Source organism: Tasmannia lanceolata, unplaced genomic scaffold (genome assembly GCF_043159265.1).
Source record: "Tasmannia lanceolata isolate RefF3 unplaced genomic scaffold, GAP_Taslan_0.1 ptg000004l, whole genome shotgun sequence".
Classification (NCBI taxonomy): Eukaryota; Viridiplantae; Streptophyta; class Magnoliopsida; order Canellales; family Winteraceae; genus Tasmannia; species Tasmannia lanceolata.
This window is the reverse complement of record NW_027518681.1, coordinates 12,868,274-12,888,876: the sequence shown is the minus strand read 5'-3', so window position 1 is coordinate 12,888,876 and position 20,603 is coordinate 12,868,274. Positions and strand designations below refer to the sequence as shown.

The 20,603-nt window shown below is 37.8% G+C and overlaps 1 protein-coding gene across 3 annotated transcripts; it reads left to right on the top strand.

Moving 5' to 3' along the window:
* The first annotated feature begins 678 nt into the window (after positions 1-678).
* Positions 679-6,289, top strand: LOC143875886 (uncharacterized). 3 transcript variants are annotated; one of them, XM_077377468.1, is made up of 6 exons: positions 679-1,079; positions 4,445-4,571; positions 5,020-5,162; positions 5,260-5,319; positions 5,447-5,515; positions 5,969-6,289. In XM_077377468.1, exons 1-6 carry the CDS (start codon positions 894-896, stop codon positions 6,038-6,040), a joined length of 657 nt encoding a protein of 218 aa, XP_077233583.1. In that variant the 5' UTR covers positions 679-893; the 3' UTR covers positions 6,041-6,289. The 3 variants fall into 3 exon arrangements, with proteins under 3 accessions (XP_077233583.1, XP_077233585.1, XP_077233582.1); XM_077377470.1 differs by having other exon boundaries at positions 5,257-5,319; positions 5,987-6,289; XM_077377467.1 differs by having other exon boundaries at positions 5,257-5,319.
* Positions 6,290-20,603: the final 14,314 nt, after the last annotated feature.

Sequence of the window (20,603 nt, the reverse complement as noted above, 5' to 3'; positions counted from 1 at the left end):
TCATTTTGCCACGTGGTGGGGGTGATCTGAACCGTTGATCCAATTTGTAAGCACAAGTCTGTCCCATTGCCGTCATTCTTACCTTGATAGTCTTAGCGCCATTAATAAAGGTTCCACCAAGAAAATCTAAACCGTTGATTTTTCTTAGTCCGTTATATTAACACTTGGACAAGATTGACGGTCTGGATTACACATTAACACCTCAGTCTCTTTTTGCACTGGGGAGGTGCATTTTTGAATTGAGCTTGACTTTATGCCCCCGCATGATCTCGACCGCTCGTTTGAGGTCATTTCCGTCATTTAAAGTCCCCTTCCCAATTCTGTCATTATCTACAAACGAAAGGATATTTTAGTCAATTCACTTTTTTTAAATAGCTATGAGTGATGACTTATGCGGCCCCCTTTTGACGTCAAAAAGCGTTAAAGTCTGCCCACAAGGCCACAATACCGTTCAAGAGGTGCGCATAATACTACAGCGGGGTGAAAAAATCATCTCCCCCTACTCCTTTCTTTTTATTTTTTGGGAAATCTCCGCCCTGGTCGCCCCCACTATCATAACCGCTAGCGGTCTTCAACGAGGTTAGCTTACGTGGCAAAACTCGATTGGTTGTTATAAGGTCGTCGGGATTCAGAGCTGCAAAAGGACATAAAATAAAACTAAAACGGAAACACAGTCACTCTCATTTCATCACTCTCTTTCTCTCTCTCTCTCTCTCTTTGTGTTTCTTCTTCTCCTAAATTTCATCATTTTCTCCCAATTTCTCACTCTTTTATCCAAATAAAATATCAGAACTGAATTTCTCATTCCCTGATCTTGCATTCACATGCAAATTAGAGCTCTGATCGGTTCAATTTCAGTGTTTTTTTGTGGGTTTGATATTCGTTGAGAGATAATGTTAGAGGCTGTTGAGAGCTCTGTTAATGGAGGATTCTCTGGAGAAAGTAGTGAGGAAGAACTTTCAGTGCTTCCTCGGCATACCAAAGTGGTAGTGACGGGGAATAATAGGACAAAATCAGTGCTTGTGGGTTTACAAGGAGTCGTTAAGAAGGCTGTTGGGCTTGGAGGGTGGCATTGGCTGGTAAGGTTTTATAGTGAATTTGATGAATTTTGGGGAATGGGTTTTGGGTTTCTGGATAATTTGTTGTTGGATTTTTATGTGTTTGATGAGGTTTTGGATTGGATTTTGGCTTTGCATGGCTTGTTTTCTGTTTTTGGATATGGGTTTGGAGTTTAATTTGGTTGAATTTGTGAGCTTTGGTTGTGAGGAATTTTATTTGGAGGGTGGTTTTGGACAATGTAGGATACTTGAGTGTAAGATTTTATGATGAATTTGCGGAAATTGGGGGAATGGGTTTTGTATTAGGGTTTTGGGTTTGGGAGTGTTTGTTATTTCTGTATAATTTTTTGTTTGATTTTTTATGCTTTTGATGAGGTTTTGGATTGGGGTCTGGCTTTGCATGGTTTGCATGGCTTCTTTGCCTTTCTTTTTTTCTGGATCTGGGTTTCAGGTTTAATTTGGTTGAATTTTGAGGAATTTGATTTGGAGGGTTTTGGACAATGTAGGTTTAGGGCCACATTTATGGAATTTCTAGTACTATATTTACTTATCTGGATAAGATTTTATGGTGAAATTGAGGAATTTGGGGGAATGTGTTTTGTATTTGGGTTTTGGGTTTGGGAGGGTTTGGTGTTTCTGTATGACTTGTTGTTCTCCCATTGATTTCTATGCTTTTGATGAGTTTTTGGATTGGATTTTGGCTTTGCATGGCTGGTTTTTTGTTTCTGGATCTGGGTTTTAAGTTTAATTTGGTTGAATTTTGGAGTTTTGGTTGTGAGGAATTTGATTTGGAGGGTTTTGGACAATGTGGGATCCTTGTGGTGTAGGTTTAGGGCCTGATTTATGGAATTTTCAGTATCATATTCGCCTATTTGGACTTTGAAGGTGTTTTTCTTTTCTTCATTTATGTAATTCTTATCTTTCCTTCCCATTATTTTCATGAAATCGATAGTTTTGCTAATTACCATTTGGAGTGTTCTTTTTCTGTGTAATTTAGCTGAGTGCTTGAATTTCGTTTTTTAAGGATTTTGTGTTATTGACTGTTTATTGCATTTGGGTTTTGTATGCCTGATTGGTTTTTGTTTCCGGATCTGCAGATAGAATGTCATCGGTTAGGATTTTGGGGTTTTTGATTTTTTGGGGGTTTGATTTGGTGGGGGTTTTTTCAATGTGTGGATGATGGGGTTAGGTTTGGGTTAGGTTTGTGGGAATTTCTGATGTTTTTTATTCAGTAATTCTCTCTCCCTTTATAAAGGGATTTTATTATTACGTATTGCTTGACAAAATTACTTTGAGCATTGTATGTTTTCGGTGAAATGACGCTATGGGTTTATTTGCAAGACTTGTTACTATGAGTGGATTGAGTGGATCTGGGTTTTCATATTGCAGGGTTTTTTTGGGAAGTTTATTTTCTTAGGGTTTTTTTTTTTGTTTGACAATGTTGGATTCTTCATTCTTATTTCGGTTAGATCGATCCCATTACTTGGCATTGCATTTCAGCGTTGTTTTAAGGATTTTGTCGTTTTGATGGGCCATTTTGGATCAGGCTTGCATGCGTTTTTCTTGTTATTGGATTGATACGTGCATGCGGACACACTTGGATGAGAGATCCAAGATGTTTAATCGCAAAAGAAATGTTAATGAGGCGAGGCTATCCTCGAATTTAGCCAACTTTATCAAATATTTCATCTTTAAGAAATTAGGCATACATAAGTATGTTTTGGAAATGCACAGTTCGTTATTTCCAGGTTTTTTTTTTTAAATTTCTTTAAGCGAGTTTTAATTTGCACGGAACATTAAATATATTGTTTTGTTGCCATTCAAAAAAATATATTTTGTTTTGGATATTTCATGGTTTCACTGTTTATCTATCAGTATATTAAGTTTGGTTTCTATGATTGGTTTCGTATGTTGTTCTGGATTTGATTGGTATTCCTGATTTAGTTGTTTTTACCTGAGATTTAATGTTGTTGTTTATTATGGAAATGTGCTCAAGCTTGAGGAGCCAGATGACAAGATCTGTACAATGAGATTTCTACGGGAAATAAAGTAATGTCTCATCAGTCAACAAATCACCTCTTTTCTATCATTCTGTAGTAGGAATTGAATAGGATTCCCTATTTTAGCCTTTAACTATTTCATCTGAAACAGTTTCCTATTTCATGTCAAACTCTAACAAAGTAACAAACAATCTCGAATATGTAAAGCAATATAATTCAAATCATGTAAAACTACTCCCGTGTCCGAATTTTACCAATAATTTCCAATGAAATGTCAAATTATTAGGTGGCTGCTTGGTAAATTTATGAGGTTTCTGATTTTAGTTTTTGGCTTTTGATGAGGGCTGTACATGTGAAGTATGGTTCTGGGGTTTTTATTCTTTTATCGTTTCTATCTCAATCCTATTGTTACTAATATCTTTTGAGTTACATTTGGTCTGAAAATTCTGATTCTTGTGTCATGAATTAATTGATTGATCTCTTTTCTAATTAGATTCTGTTGCAGAATACCTGAACTTTGTATTATGTCAGCTTTAGTCTTTAGTCACAATTGGTACTGAATGCTTTGTTTAACTTTATGGTCTCTTTTCTAATTAGATTCTGTTGCAGAATACCTGAACTTTGTATTATGTCAGCTTTAGTCTTTAGTCACAATTGGTACTGAATGCTTTGTTTAACTTTATGGTTTGTGGATGAAATTTGCAAGCACTCCCCGGCGGTGTGGTTAGGAACTTTTTTCCCCATGTATGCAAATTAGAAGTGTTATCTGAACAAATTGTGGGTCTTTTTTTCCTAATGTTTTGATGTAACTGGGTTAATTCTATGGCTACCTGTAGCATAGTTGTTTTGGTAAAGGATAATAAGGCATTCCCACTTCCGTTTCGCATGTTCATCCAATTATAGAATTTGGTTGTTTTCTTCTGCACTGAATCTAGTCTACATCTATAGGTGAGTTTCTGTCGGCATTATGTTTGAATTTCGCTATCCTGTTTAGAGCTATTTTTTAAGGTTTAGTAGCAGTTGTTTTGGTAATTTAAATACATTACTTCTTTTAGCTTGGAATAAGCTGGAGTTCTCAGTTTTCAAACTACTATTGGTAATTTAAATATTATTGGAGTTCTCAACAACTGCCTAAACCCTAAAAACTTCCTGTTTAGAGCTATTTCTATTAGAAGTATGTATTAGGTTTAGTAGCAGTTGTTGGTAATTTAAAAATCACCAAGAATCCATTGCTTCTTTTACTTTGGAAATTGGTTAGTTCTTGTACTTTCTCAGTCACAGTTTGCTTGGATGGCATAACTTTTTTTGTTACAGGCATCTATTTTTCCTCTTGTGGTTATGTGTTATAGGAGTGTGCTTAATATCCTCCACTTCCTGAAATTGCAGGTTCTTACTAACGGCATTGAGGTTAAGCTTCAAAGGAATGCCCTTAGTGTGATTGAGGCTCCTACTGGTCACGAGGAGGACGATGACCTTGAATGTGAAAATATGCAGTGGAATGTTTCAGATTTGGGTGAGTTTGAGTAGATTGGTACAATTTACAATCTTATTCAATTTTTTTCTCTCATACATCATGTGCACAATTGTTTCGCTTCTGGTGAACTTATGTGGGACAAGATATAGATTTTACCAACTCAGTATTCCACTTGTTTTCTGGACTTTGGTTCAGAGTGTGGATTTATAACTGTATCCTTGAATAGAAATGTAACAGAGAAGTGATATGGATAGAATATTATAATACAAAAATCATGGAGATGGTTAAATTATGTTTTTGTCCAGATTATTATTTTATAATGTATTAGACATGAAACTTTCTTAAAGAAATATGGTTCACTTAGGATGCAGTATTCTTGTTCTTCATCTTTAACCTTTTCACTATTCCTAGTAGCTTTATTGGTTTTCCTTTATCTTTTCTTTTGTTCTCTTTCTAACTGCTCTTTTGCTGTTACTGATTCCTGCAGCATCTGATGACACCCAAAAGCTCCACAGACCTAGACATCGGCCACATAAAACAATTGGGTCATCTCATAAAGCCTCAAGCCGGTCTCATTCATGTGATTCTCACTCTAAAGGATCCATTTCACCCATTAGGAAGGGTGTAACAGTATGACCACGTACCTTTTTTTTTCATTTCTCTTCTCTGTAAACAGGACACGCCTCTTTTTTGTGAATTAAATAATTTGAAGTATCTGGTGCAGAAGGTTGATTTAAGCAAACTAGAAACTACAGCACTATGGAGATATTGGAGACACTTTAACCTCGTGAGTTATTTAATATTTTGTTTTATTCATTCATGCCCAGAGGAGGAAGAAAACATGTCCTTTGCCTTCTATCCTTGCCATCTCTTGCTGCCTTTTTTCTCAGTTTTTTATTTATTTTGTGAACCAGGCGGCTGCTAGTCCTAACCCATCTAAAGAGCAGCTCATCAATGTTGTTCAAAGGCATTTCATGTCGCAGGTAACTCCTACATTAACATGCCCTTACATACTTCTAGACTATGTTACATGGATTCTCGGTGAATTATCTGTTTCAGACACATGTTCGATTCCAATACTTCAGATTCACCATGACACTTCTAGATCTCTTTTATCTATTTTTTTTCCTAAATAGTAAACAAATTTACAATTATCACATGTTTTTAGGTTTATCTATACTACTAGTAAGTTTTTTTTTAAATAAAAATAAAACAGTAGATTTGCTTAAACTACCAAAATTCCTAATATGTAACCATATTATCAAGTAAAAGAATTGAAATTAGCAAAATCCATGCACCCCCACCCTGCCGACATGTGTACCCGTGCCCATGTAACATAGCTTCTAGGTCATTGAGTTTTTCTCAAATAATAGATCTGCAGAGAGCTTGATACTCTTGTTCATGTGAAACCCAATTGCTTCCTATCTTCTTAAAAGCAATTGGATGAGTTGCAGGTCATTGTAGGCTTTGTTCAGGCTGCAAAGAGACTCAAGACTCTCTGCAATTGACACCCCCCAGCAGAGCTTGCGTTGTTCGGTTCTAACCGATTGGTAGTTAAGTGTTCTGCCTTTGTAACATTATGTATCTCTGGCTTGGTGTTCTAGTAACTAGAGAGGTTCCTAATAGTATTGTTATGTAGATATATGTTAACTGGTGAAGACCATGTATCCGTTGTTTCTTTCATATTGCCTAAATGTGCTTCTGACTGTTTGAGGGAACTTGGTTTTTTATGTATATTCTAAGCTTTAATTCACGTCCTTCTCGACCATAAAAAATGTGGGCATCTCTGTTTATTTTTTCATTTGAACTGTTCATCTTGTTGGGTCGCATTATGGTTGGACATTGCCCCGGAAATTACACGATTGTGTGTTCTTGACTTGCTTGATTAACGGCATAGATCACATGGATAGTACTGTAAAGATAGTTAAATTGGTTTAACTTCTTGATTTGGCATATTCATGGTGGGTAATCTTAATTTAGCGCTTCCAAAATGGCTGCTCATATCAGCACGACCATGCTTATAATGGGGTGAACTCACCTTGTTTATATTGCCTATTATAATTGAGTACATTCACAAAAAAAGCTCTAAGCAGCTAATTATAAAGTGTAAGATAAGGTGAGTTCGCCCCCGTGATATTTTTTCAAATGTTATTTTAAAGGGATTTGCTAGCCACCTTCTCGGAAAGCCATTTCATGCCTGTCCTCGCATGTGATGTGGCTGTCATCACATGCAGTGGATGGGCGTGCGAAATGTCTTTATGCAAAGGTGGCTAGCAAATCCCTATTTTAAATAACCCTTAACACCTAGGATAATGATTAGAAATAGATGGTGACCTGGAATGTCCTGATTTGGATCCAAATAGATTGTGGCCCATACAAAAGTTAATCTGATCTGACATGCTGACAAAAATAAGATGAAAATGCTAAAAATACTCCCATTTAAGGGTTAGATTTCAAATAAATGCCAAGGAGGAGTCCCTCTGCCTAGTCAATAATATGTTTGGTAAAAGGGGGTCCAAGCAATAATTGATCAATTTTTTTAAGACTTACCCTTGAAATAGATGTATTGTCAGTCATTTTAGGATTTCACCTTCTTATTTTTTTTATGGGTAAGTTAGGGTTCGGAAGGGACCCCTATGAAGAAGAAAAGATTAGTACAATCAAACAATAAGAAACCACCCCTTCTCTAAGGAAGAAATCCAAATAGAAGGAGAACCATCTCCCAAGCCATACAAAATGATTTTTCTAAATGCGAAAGATACTAGAAGGATGATGGGCCTTCTCACCTCCATGGCTGGTATTTGGGACTGAACTTCCAATAGTTTGGCTCTCGGGGTTAGCTGAGCTCAATTCTTCGTCTTCATTTGCACCTACTCTATCACTATCAGAGTCTTTATCCTGGGTATGGCCAAGAACAGAGAATGAATTCTTCAGGGGGGTTGGGGAAGGGATTGAGTATTCTCTGAATTTGGAGCTCGATAGAAGTAAGGGCCCGTTTGGATCCCGAGAAGATTTTGATTTGGATTTCTCACATTTGCAGTCCTTTTTGCATTGTAATTTGGATCGGATCAAATTCTTGGATTTCCAATTCAGCAGCTGACAGTGAAAAAAACCAGATTTCTAAATTTGCTTTGGAAATAAGAAATTGGAAATCCACAGATATGACTGTTTCCCTTCACTAGGTAGAACCCCCTTGCCTCTCTGTCTCCCTCTACATGAGCTGCTGGATCTATTCGATTTTTCAAAACTCAATTCCAAATCCAATTACAAAATGGGAGGTATCCAAACGGGCCCTAAGGGAATCTTAATTGGGAAAGATAAGTTCGGCTTCCTTTTCCTGATCATGAGCACCTCCTTCCTGATCTTTCATCTCTGGGTGGTTTTCCTGTTTTGTTATATGGGTTTTTAGGCCTCCATTCCTGTTTTAGATTCTGTGCTTCACCTTCACTTTGCCATTTCGGACAAGCTTCATATGAATGGCTGAAGTTCTAACATGCTCTACACTGAGTTGGTCGCCATTCATATTATATCATTTGATTCACCAAATGGACTCTATGGTTATGGATTCTGGGAGGTGCGCCCCGGCTTCTATTTCTACACACTAACGAGCATAATTTAGCCTTGAAGCCTCTGTGGTTTGGGTGTCCATATACATTGGGGGGCCTATTCCACTAGCTATTTTGCTGGTTCCTTTCCCATTCCAGAATTGTAAAGGGAGTCCTGGCATTCGAATCCACACTGGGATAGATGTAAGATTCAGTTTTTCCAAGGAAACTTCTGGCGACCACAGGATATCACCCACACACATCTAGACTCCTTTACTGCCTTGTACTGCTACAGTTAGCAATGTTCTAACATAATAAAGGAAGTGGGTGTACAATACTAAAACAAGGAGTGAGAATATCTGCAAATGATGCTCGACTTATAACACAAAGAGAGGAATCTTCTTCAAACTCATTGAAGATGCGTTTGTTGGGTGTTACTGATTCGAATTTGAGACGTTTCCTCTATTGAACTGTATGCTTTTATGATCCAGAAGCTCCTTTACTTCTCTGGCAATTCCATGTTTCTCCCTTAATCTTGAAATCACACACAGAAATTACGCGGTTGGAGACTATAAAGTTAATGACTTGTGACTTGGATCATGCCAAGAAGGTGTTCACCTACAAAATTATCTGTCCCTCTTCATTTTGGATAAATTGTGTTTAATTTTCATTCCAATAATCAGTTTTTGGACTACGTGAAACAACCAATTACTCCAAAACCTTAAGCTGTTTAGAGTTGGTGTTATTTAATCATTTATACTTCAACACACACCCTCACGTGAGGTCCCTCTTTTGGATTGGCCGTGCATGTGGATTTTTAATATCAATGATGCAATAGCTCTGAAACCATGTGATACCATGTGAAACAACCGATTCCTCCAAAAGACTCAAAATCAATTCTCAAAATCCAAAATGAACAGGACCTTTTAATGGATGATCGATGTAGAGTATCTTATATTCTTCAGACTCCTCCTCCTAAGGAGAGTAATCAAGCTTGAAATTGTCTCCAATTAACAGAGGGGCATGGGACTAGCTCAAGACTTAACATGATGAGTAGGGCCTAAGCTTCTGAACCCAGACTAACAAAATTTCTTTGAGGTCAACAAGAATTAAGACAAGTTGCTTTCTTATTCCGAAAGATAAGTTTCATTTTGAAAAATAAGTTAATAAGACTAATTGGAGGAGCTGTGTCCAACATGGTACTAGATCCTCAGCTTCTTAACCATGACTGAAAATTTGTGAAAATCTGGTCTCCATCTCTTTCCTGCATGAAGTTTCTGGAATTATGCCATGACTGAAACGTCAAGATCTTTGAAAAGTAACAAATGTTACATGGCGTCTGCATCAAAAAATTCTAATGGGCCATACATCTTGGGGCCACTTATACGATGATCCAAACCATACATACATTTGTTCAGCATCGTTGTGAATGGGCCACGCCCCCATTAGATTATCTTAATTGCTTCCTTAAGAATTGAAGCAGCATCTAGTCTAAATGTATCTAGAAAATCTCTAGACTGTAGAGCAGTTCCCAAATCCTGAGATTTTATTGCATTGATATCAAGACTACTGTGTCCAACTTTTAAATGGGTAATCATCTGGGTTTAACCTGGAACCAATAATGTCAATTGTGTGCGAGCTTCATACCAATGAATCTGGAATGTGAAAGAGAACTCACTTATCGTTCATCACTTGTACATCTGGAACACTAGAACCATCGAAAATTGTCGAAGAAATTAACTAGCGTTCGCCTTATAGAAGTCAATCCCTGGAAGTTGTTCGAAGGAATAATGGATGATGGAGATACCTGCAACTAAGCTACTACCACCAAAATTCGCTTCCGTGCAGATAGAGGCACTCTTAAGTCTTCTGGACTAGAAATTTTTTTGTTAATAGATACCAAGTACCGGTCAAACATTTGTATCCATTTTTTATGATATTATGTATATCCCACAATTCTCAGAAAATATTGGGCAATTCTTCCATCATGAAATCTGACAAGTGAGATTTCGAGTAAGTGTTTACCAAATCTTCCTGTGAGGAGTCTCTTGGCTTACCTTATCTCCCTAAATTATATAATTGATTCAATGGGCATATTTAGTACAACTAGCTACAAGTTTTGCTATGACCTTTTACTATCAATACATTATGAATACATTATGGGGAGAATGAGGCTAGTTGGCCTCTATTCAATACATTATGAATGAAGCTTGGCTCATGATTTCTATTGGAAAGTTGCCTTGTTTCCCATGCCTCTGTTTCCAAATATAACTACACTATCAGTTATGGTATATACGTAGGATTCTCAATGAAAGAAAGAATTCGTTTTCAAGTTTTTCTTCTTATGCGACTAAGACCCTGGAAATAGGAAGAGTTATAGTTTTCTCTTGTGAAAGGAAGATAGAGAGGAAGGAACACAAAGGTACTTGTGAGATATTCTCCAAAAGCGATTCTCTTGGTTTTCTTATTGCTTTGAAGAGGAGACGAATGGCGACAGATATCTCGAATAGACGAGAGGTAAGAGAAATCTTTGTTATTCCCTTTTGTAATACAAGAGAGGACAAGAGAGGACGTAGTGTAAATGATTGTAAGGGAAGGGCTTGAGAATCGATCAAGTGTTAGATCGATTGAGAAATCTATTGTAATCTTTGTTTACTTCTTGTTTAGTGAAATATTCTCTGGATCGCCCGTGGATATAGGCCTTTGTGCCGAACTACGTAAACCAAGTGTATTCTTTGTGTTGCCATTGTGGGATTGTTTTATCTTGCTTTTGGTCATTGGTTTTGATCAGACCTTTGTCCATTGATTTTATACATCTTCTTATGTCTATTCTTGATATACAATGCAATTTCATAGTCATAATCATGGTTTCAAATTTCGGTTACGTAATGCGTTTCGGTCCTCACCAAAACCGAAATTTCGAATTTCAGACGAGATCAAATAAAGTATCATTTTATATAGTATAAAATTTCGGCTGAAATTACCGAAATTTTGGTAATTTCAGCTGAAATTTTGGGAAAATATTAAATAATGAATAAATTCCAAATTTTTTGGTGAAATCCCTGAAATTTCAGACCGAAATTTCAGGAGAACGAAATTACAATCGAAATTTTGAAATTTCGATCGACGAAATAATGTAACGTTTCGAGTAATATCGATTTTAATTTCGGTATTTACCGAAATTTGAAATTTCGGTCGAAATTTAAAACCTTGGTCATAATACCATTTCAATTGGAAAATGTATTTAGATGGTCGTATCTTATATTACACGAGGAAACTTTGCACAAAATTCCATTGCTATCAACTAATGGCTCTCCAATTTAATCTAATTAGAAAATGGAAAGATTTGTATAAGTTATACGTTTCGCGACTACTTTGTAAAAAATCATTAGGTATCGATTGATGAAATAATCTCACTTCAAGAAAACATATTTTTAAACAGACACTTGAAGAAAATATTTTGTTGTGAATGAACAAGATATTAAAGAATTTCCGATATCAAATTAGATTTTAATTATGCTTTTAATTAAACTTGGCAAGATGGGTCTGTGAAACAACCAATTATTCCAAAAGCTTAAGCCAATAGAGATGGCGTTATTTAATCTTTTATACTTTGACACTCCCCCTCACTTGTGGCCCCTTTTTTTTGGGTTGGCATACATGTGGCACATGTGGCCCCTCTTTTTTGGGCTGGCCAGTACATGTGTATTTTTTTAATATCAAGGAGTTTTGAACCCCAATTGCTTTCACATAATATCATCTTGAATAGTATCACCAAAATGAAATAAACGCTAGAACAGTAAAGCGCATAAAGTTTAAGAGGGTATTTCCTATTAGAACACAATGAAACACTTTTATTTCGTACTGCTTTTATCATCCAAATAGATCAATTCCCATTGTTTCTAAAGCTCTAATACATCTTTTACAGGTGGAATTTCGATTCCCATCTGCACATATACAATTGATTGTGCTTCGCTAATTTTTTTTTCTTTTTTTTGCGTCACTGAAGTTCCTTAATCTGATGTTTGATTCTAAATTCCTTTCTTAATATGATGTTTGATTCTAAATTCCGATATCTGATTACAGTTAAGAGTCACTTTCCTACTATCTGCACTACAGATAGAAGAAAATGGAAGGAAATCAAATTCATGGATTCTCCATAGAGAGTCTCCAACTTGCGCAAATGTCAACCATATTCTTGAGAATGTGATTACTTTCAGCTGTGTAATTCGAAAAGGCGCCTCATAATTTACCGAGCAGTATCCTTCTGGAACCCTTTTTTTTAATGGCACTTGCACTCCCTATCTGCTGACATGGATATATTCTCGTGGTGCCTTTTGGAATTAATGGGCGTGCTGGAATCGGTTTCGATGCTCCAAATGCTAAAGAAAATTTAAGATTTTCATGTGATCAAGTCTTTTGTCGATGCGATTAAATCACACAGGACTATCCAGCTTTGTGATTTCTTACACTTAAACAGGATTTGATAACTGATTTTTCTGATGATCTTACATTCAAGAGCTTTCATACTCAATGGCATTGAGCTTTGGCCTAATTGACATTATCTTAAATATATACCTAACTTAAGGAGGAAGGAGGCATGCATGAGGAGGGAAAAACATTCTTCTTGTTTCGTTTTGCCTTTCACATAATTTTGAAGCCTTCTTTGATTTACTTTCTATGAATATAAAGGTCACTCTATGTCTTGAACAGTGTCAATGACATCAGCTAAAATGGTGACTTATATTGATTAGGAAAAGCCCTTACATTTTGGAAATGGAAATGGGGAAATGGGTTCTCCACCAAGTATCCATGTGTGTCTCCTTGCCTAACCATGTCCCTCCTCAGCCATGAATTCACCGTTATTCTGATTGGCCTAGCTCATCATATGTTAAGAAAGAGTCCCTAAAATCAGGCAATAGAAATGGATTCTCCACCAAGTATTTATTTCTGTCTTTAAAAAAATACATATTGATCCTTTTATGCAAACAAGTAGGATCATAGTTGGAACTTTAGTTATGTCATGCATCAAGCTGAGTATACATTTCACACCTTAATATGTGAACATCCCCCTCCTGATTGGAGCTCCTTTCCCTCATCAGCATCACTACCATATGCTTGAGTGGATAGGCTTTCCCTGCGGTAAAGGTGGTTTAGTCGGTATTAGGTGACCTGGCTGAGGTCAGATAATTACTTTAAAGTTGAGCATGTCTTAGTGGGCTTACAAGGAGCATTTCGCATGGTGTAGATTTAAGCGCGTCTTAGTGGCCATTTTAGCCTAATGAAAAGCTAAGCATGACATTGGTTGAAATTGAAACCATTTAGGTTGAAAAAATGATAAACAATAGAAAGAGGAATGCTAAATTCAGGGGCGCCCTTGCAAAAAATGGATAAAATGGCGCCCCCATTGGTGGAAAGTCACCGAAGTGCAATGGGGGCGCCCTTGAATTTAGAACTCATCAAGAAGAAAATTAATCAATTATTAAGCATAGATAGAGGAGTTAGTCAAGAGTTAGTTGACAAATATCTGTGATGAAGCCGTCACCATCTGAAATTTGAGAATCACCTCAGCCCATGTTTCCTCACCTGGGGCCTCCGGAACTGCACGGAATTATTTTACGTGTGTGGTCATAACATGAAGAAATCGTAGAAGTGGGTCCACAGGAAAAAGGTGTCCTAGATGGTGGACAATTGAGCAGAGTGCATCCACACGGGGCACGCACACGTGAGCAATGGGACTAGTAGACATCCCACTAGTGTCTAGAATCAAACCCACATGGAATCCAATTTCCTTAATTGATTCTATCAATTGGTTGGATTTTTCTTTATTTGATTCAAATTCAAGTAAAAAGGATTCCTTAGAGGCTTTATCTCTCTCTACGCAGAGTCTGGATTTGATTCCTTCTATGTTAGTAGATTCATGTGTTTTCTCTCTCAGCCTTTCACGCAATGTTAGGAATCCCCCTACTCCACTTGAAACATAGAATAATATATCCATCATCAAAGGAATAGGGGACTTCTGCTGATCCAAATGTGGGTCAGATTAGAATTTAACAATCATAAAATATATCAAATGAGACATAATGAATTTAAAGAGAAATGGCAACCTAACTAGTAGGGGTGTCAATGGACCATTCAAATCTGAACTTAAACGGATAGGATCTAGAAACATTACAAGGATCCGTGAACACATTTTGGGACCCTATCACAGGATCCGGAGCTATTACCGATCTAATCCAGGCAACTAACAAAAGCCCATGGGACAATCCTAAATCCCATTTTTTTAATGGATCAAATCTGATTTTATTATACTATTTTATGAAAATGCTCACTATTTTTATATAACATTAAGTGTTAAAATAAGCCACATGAACCCACTGCCGTCGTTGCAGAGTGAGCTCATGCTTGACCCTTCCCTCACCCTCTTACGAGAACTTCCTCCTTGTAAAATGTAAGTAGGACCTACTAGGACACTCCGATAGACGGTCCGATTTGAAATGGATCGCAATCGTGACACGGGAACTAGGATCCGAAGACCAATATGAATCTGATCCGACAGATAAAGGACTTGAATGGACTGTGACTACGACATAGGTGGATTCGATCTGAAGTGGATCCATTGGCACCCGTACTAACTAGAGAGTGAAATTTAAAATAATATAAGCTAAGGCCAGTGATAAATCGACCCCCATATATCTTAAATCGGAGAAATTATATGGTGGCCGACCTTGAAAAAAGCAAGGGAAACTCTGCCCCTTGATTTTTTATCTAATTTGGAAGTAAAAAAAATGAAGTTTGACCAGATAAAAAATTAATGGACAGAGTTTTGACATTCTACCCTTGTAATTTTTACAGTCGGCCACCATATAAATTCTCCTTAAATCGACCCCATCTAGTAGAGTGCTGAGAGAAAGAGGAGAGAGATATGGGGTCAATTTAAGCTATTAGGGGGTCGATTTATCACTGCCATAATTTAATTTACAATAATTGGAGAGAGGAGTGCTAATATCAAAACAAGGTTGGGAATACTGGGTACCTTTGATGGGTTTGTTTTTAAGTAAAAAAAACGGAAATAATTGACGACACCACTCCTGCAAATGTGGAGTGCCGTACAGATGTCATGCTCATATTATATGCTCTCCATCTTCCATTATTAAATGTTTTCCTAATCGAGATTTAACTGAGTAACGGTGGATATCATTCCACGTCATCATACCAGTTCCCACTAATCAAGAAAATACTGAAACTCTACAGTTCTATCTTAATAACGACACTCCTCTTTTAGCTGTTAAAGGCTGTTATGAATTCAAAGACTGAAATGACGTATACGTTTCCTCTTTATGTTTTTTGGTAGCTTTCTCTTTAGCGGTTTGACGTCTTCTACTTTTTAGTAATGAATTGAAGGAGTTTTTATATAATGCCCGACCGTCAAAGTAACTACGTCTAGGTTAGCCCTTTATTTTTTATCCGGTCAAAACACCTTTATTCAGTGTTTTGACCGGATCAAAAATCACCTGGCCCTTGTCATTGCATCATATAAATTCCCGAATTTATTATTTTTACTATTACTGTTTTCGCTTCATGTCAATGGAGTGCAACATATGGTTGCCTTCTAATCAATGTATCTGATCAAGTAAATAAGGAAAAATCGGGACCCAAGAGTGGGGGTGTAAATGGATATTTGGAAATTCGATTACTGTCCGCATCTGAATCTGTTTAAAGCAAATATAATCTGAATCCGTTTTAAGCGGATATTATCCGAATCCGTTTATGAGATATCCGGCTCTTAGCGGATGTGAATCTGGTAAATGGTACATCCGGTCCGTTTAATATCCGAGAAGTAAATCCTTTTTATTTATTATTAATAATATCATTAATATTTATTTTTAGTAATGACATATTATCTTTTGTTTCTAAAAGAAAAGTGAATTTTCTTTTTAGAAAAACAAAAACAAAAACAAAAAGTGTTTTTGGTAGGAAATAAAGTAATCTCTCATTTTAAGAGAATTCTTGGAGTTTGAGATGGCTTTTTTTATTAAGCAACAAATGCGGGCTGTAAGATGAAAGAGACAAATGGATGATGGTGATTGAAAGAAGATGACATAGCGTTTAGAGAATTCTAAAGCAAAAAGGGTCATCTAGGTCATTGATGGTAAATTAACGGCTCAGATCAATTTTTCAAATTAGGGTTATATAAAAACTCATAATGCAATTAAAAGAATGGACTTCTAAGGTTTGCAAGGAGAAGCAAGCAAGAGAGAGGAGAAAAGAAGAGGCTGAGACACCTCTTCGGCATTCCTTGGTGCCTCCAACCCGAACAAAATCCGTCACCGCCCCTCTCCACCTTCTCACAGCCACCTCCATCACCACCAGTCACCTCCATCTCTAACCCAATCCCCATCTCCATTCCCCATTTCTCTTCATCTTCCACCATCAGTACTCCCACTTCCCCTGTTCAAAATAGCCCAAACCCATTCCATCATATACAAAAAAAAAGGAAAAACCCGAAGACCACTACTAACACCATCATCCATCTCTCTCTCTCTCTCTCTCTCTCTCTCTCTCTCTCTCTCTCTCTCTCTCTCTCTCTTGCCTTTGTTTTGAAAGGAAGAAGAGGATCTCATATATTTTAGGGTTTGAGTTAATTTTGTGAAGAGAATGTAGTGGTCTAGTTTTGGGGTTTGGAAAATTCATTCGAGGAGTAAGAAGGAGAAAAAAAAAGTGCTGCAATAAAATGTATGAATTTACCGGATAAACGGATACATATAATATCTAAATTCGAACAATATCCGGCGGATACGAATTCGGTAATAGATATTAAATATTCGTCGAATCCGAATCCGAATTTGGATAGTGTATACTATAATCAAATTCGGATAAAGCCATATCCGCTCCGAATTCGATCCGTTTACACCCCTAGGCCGAGAGTATTAAAAAACCTACATGTAACTTCTTTTAGAATATTTCTTTGTTTAAAGAACGGGCGATCATATTTTCACCCTTGCCATATTTTCACCCTTGCCCCTGCAGTACGCATTCGCCCCACTTTTAATGTGATTTGATGTCATAAATGTTAAAGTTGCCCACTGTTCACGTCATAGAGGGGCGCATGGTTACCGCAGAGGGGGTAAAAATATCATCTCCCTGAAAAAATAATATGAGATTTTATAACAAATGTAGGGGTGAGGATTGGCCCCTCCTTCAATGATCTAAACTGATAGATGGTTTAGATTATCTAAATAGGTGGGCCAACTCACACGGTCGCACATACGTGTTTTATAAAATCTCTTAAGTGGTCCCTTTTCTTCCCAGGGCTACTCTCCTCTAGTTCTATTCTTTAAGTTTTAACACTAAAGCGGGGTGGCCGAGGGAAGAAAGGGGTGAACGTATAATTTCCCTAAGATAAAATGTCGTGTGAACAACAGTTAGGACCTACACCAATGTGGGACCCACTGCTTAGAGCAGTAAACGGCGGTAAATTCTGTCGTTTGTTAGGAAGGCTGACACCAAGTAGAGCAGTCTGAGTTAACACCGTTAGCACCTACATAGAAGGAAAACCATACGCGTGTGAGAATCTTAGCCACGTCCGACACGTGCATAAACGCTTCTCAAAGGGAGTTTTATACTACACGGAGGCTGACCCGCAAATGAACGGTTTAGATCATATAAAAAAGTGGTTCCCTGTACTTTTTCTTGCCTTAAGAATAGGTAGGGACGCACAACGATGTGGGACACATTGCATAGAGCCCATACGGACAAATAAGAAAGGTTACTGATATTGGCACTACCACCATGGTTTGATAATGGCACGAACTCATCTTGTCTGTTATTATATAAACAGCTGTCACTCGTTATTGCAGTTCCCAATAGATCTCAGAAGCCAATTAAAAAGGAAAAGACAAGATGAATTTCTGTAATTATTAAAACATTGTCGTGCCAATATCGGTAACGTAAAAAGCACCGACTTGAACGCACAAACGAAACGCGTCTAGTAAGCTTTACCATCGTCCGATACGTGTATGTAACGCTTCTCTACTCTCTCGAAAGACGTTATATTTCTCCTCGATATCTCGGATTGAAACGAGAAAAAGCTTCTCCCCGATACACAAAACCTCGGATTCCAAAGAAACACCAATTTCTAATGGGAAATGATTTCAACGCACACATCTTTTGATACAAGACGCCCATGTTTCTTGTCTTTTATATTTAAAGATCTGTAAAAGGGTTTTTACTGTTCACAAAAGCACTTACGTAACAAATAAATGCTAAAAGACAAGATACATGAGCGTCTTGTATCAAAACATAGTTGTGCTGATATCATTTCCCATTTCTAATACCCTCAAATCTAATAAATTCACCTCTGTACACGTGGTGTTCATCTAGTACCACTAAAGTAGTTCATCTCGTCCATTGGAAATAGAATTTGTTTGGAACTTATCTTGTGGAGCCCACTTTGGCCCAAAACCATCTACAGCCAATGTATGGTAGAATGGAACCTCGGTTTACTACATATAATTGTAATTGGGAAAGGATATATTTGCCCCATTTTCTTCCCCGGACCACCCCTTCTTGTGTAATAACTAACGAGTAGTCATGAACTCATAAATACAATAGAGGGGTGGCCCAGGGAAGAAAGAAGGTGAATATACTTCCCTTGTAATTGGAAGTGTTGCCTTATTTCCCACCCATCGTGGGTTACTTTGGTGGGAAGGAAAGAGCCACAGAATAGAAATTGCCTTTTGGGTTTTTTGCAAAAACCCTAGTACAGAGAGGAGAGTTTTTTCTCACTTAGGCTGTGTAAAAAACAAGAGGTCTTTGGTGTGTCGGTTGCCAAAGGAAACAGACGAAAAAGAGAGAGAAAGGGAGAAGAAGTTTTTCATCTCGGGGCTTTCTCTTGGGTTCTTTTTCGGGTTTATCTCTCGGGTTATCTCTTGCGTACGGTCTTGGGTTTGAGAAACAAGGAAAGAGTTGCGGGTTTGTGGTTTGTGATTAATCCATTGTAATCCTTGTATTTTGTTTTTCTCATAGTGGAAGATCGTGTTTCTCGCCCATGGAGTAGGCTTTGCCGAACCACGTAAAATCTTGGTGTTCATCTTGTGACTTGTTTATTTTACTTTTCCGTTATATTTATGCACGATCGGTCAGATTGCCTAGCGGATTTTCTCAACAATTGGTATCAGAGCTCAGGCGGAGCAATCGTCGAGGTCTGGTGGAGTGATCGTGGGTGTTGTGATTGGATCGCGGTTAGGGCGATTTTTTTTTGTGGAAAGATTGTCAAAGAAGAATCTTGTTCGAGGTGGAGCGCTACACCGAGAAATGCGAAGTAATCTGAGATGGTGGTAAAATCTAGTTTTACCCAGTTCAACATCGGCAGATTTGACGGAAATGGTAGTTTCACCCTATGGTAGATGATGGTGAAGGACATCCAAGTTCAACAGGGCTTGGCGACGACGTTGAAGGGAAATGATAAGAATCCGAAGAAGATGACGAGTGCCGAGTGGGAAGACATAGAGTCGAAGGTGGTCAGAACGATTCAACTATGTCTTGCAGATGGCGTTATGTTTAACGTTATGGAAGATGAAGATGCGTCTAAATTATGAGAGAAGTTGGAAAAGCTTTATATGTTAAAAAGCTTGGCCAACCGGTTGTATCTGAAGCGGCAATTGTATGGGCTGAAGATGCAGGAATGCGGGGATCTTCTGGAACACATTACGGTGTTCAACGGGCTTGTGGATCAGCTCCATAAGGTTGACGAAAAGTTGGAATAGGATAAGGCCCTATTACTTCTTACTTCACTTCCTGATTCGTATGACAACCTGGTGACGACTTTATTGTATGGTAAGGATACGATAAAGTTGGAGGAAGTCACGGCGTCGCTTTTATCGAATGAGATGCGAAAGAAACTTGTTCTTGGTGTAAGTGAAGAACAAGGGTTGGTTGTTCTCAAAGAGGAAGGTCGTTTGACAGTGGATCAGAAAAAGGCAGGTCAAGATCCAGGATCGGCGGAAAGGGCGTGCAATGTTACTGTTGCAAGGACTATGGCCACATCAAGCGGGATTGTCTAAAGCGAGTTGACCAGGTGGACAATGGTGCTACGAATACTGTGGTGGCGGTAACGGATGAACAGAGCGAAGAGTTTGGAGACGTTCTCACAGTCTCCACAGGTAATTGCACTTCTCCTCATAATTAGTGGATTTTAGATTCATGGTGCTATGTTCATGTATGCTCCAAGAGGAAATATTTTGATACGTTTCAAGAGAGAAGGGCGGGTGTAGTGTCCTTGGGTGACGGGTCTACCTGTGATATGACAGGAGTTGGAACGGTCAAAATCAAGATGTTTGATGGGGTGGTTCATACTTTGGGTGGTGTGGTGTATGTCCCAAAGATTCGAATGAATCTACTATCACTTAGCCGGTTGGACTCCAGAAGTTGCAGGATTTCAGCTGCAGGTGGAGCCATGAAAATCACACGCAGTTGTATGGTTATGATGAAATTAGAGAAATGTGGCGGATTATATCGTCTGGTT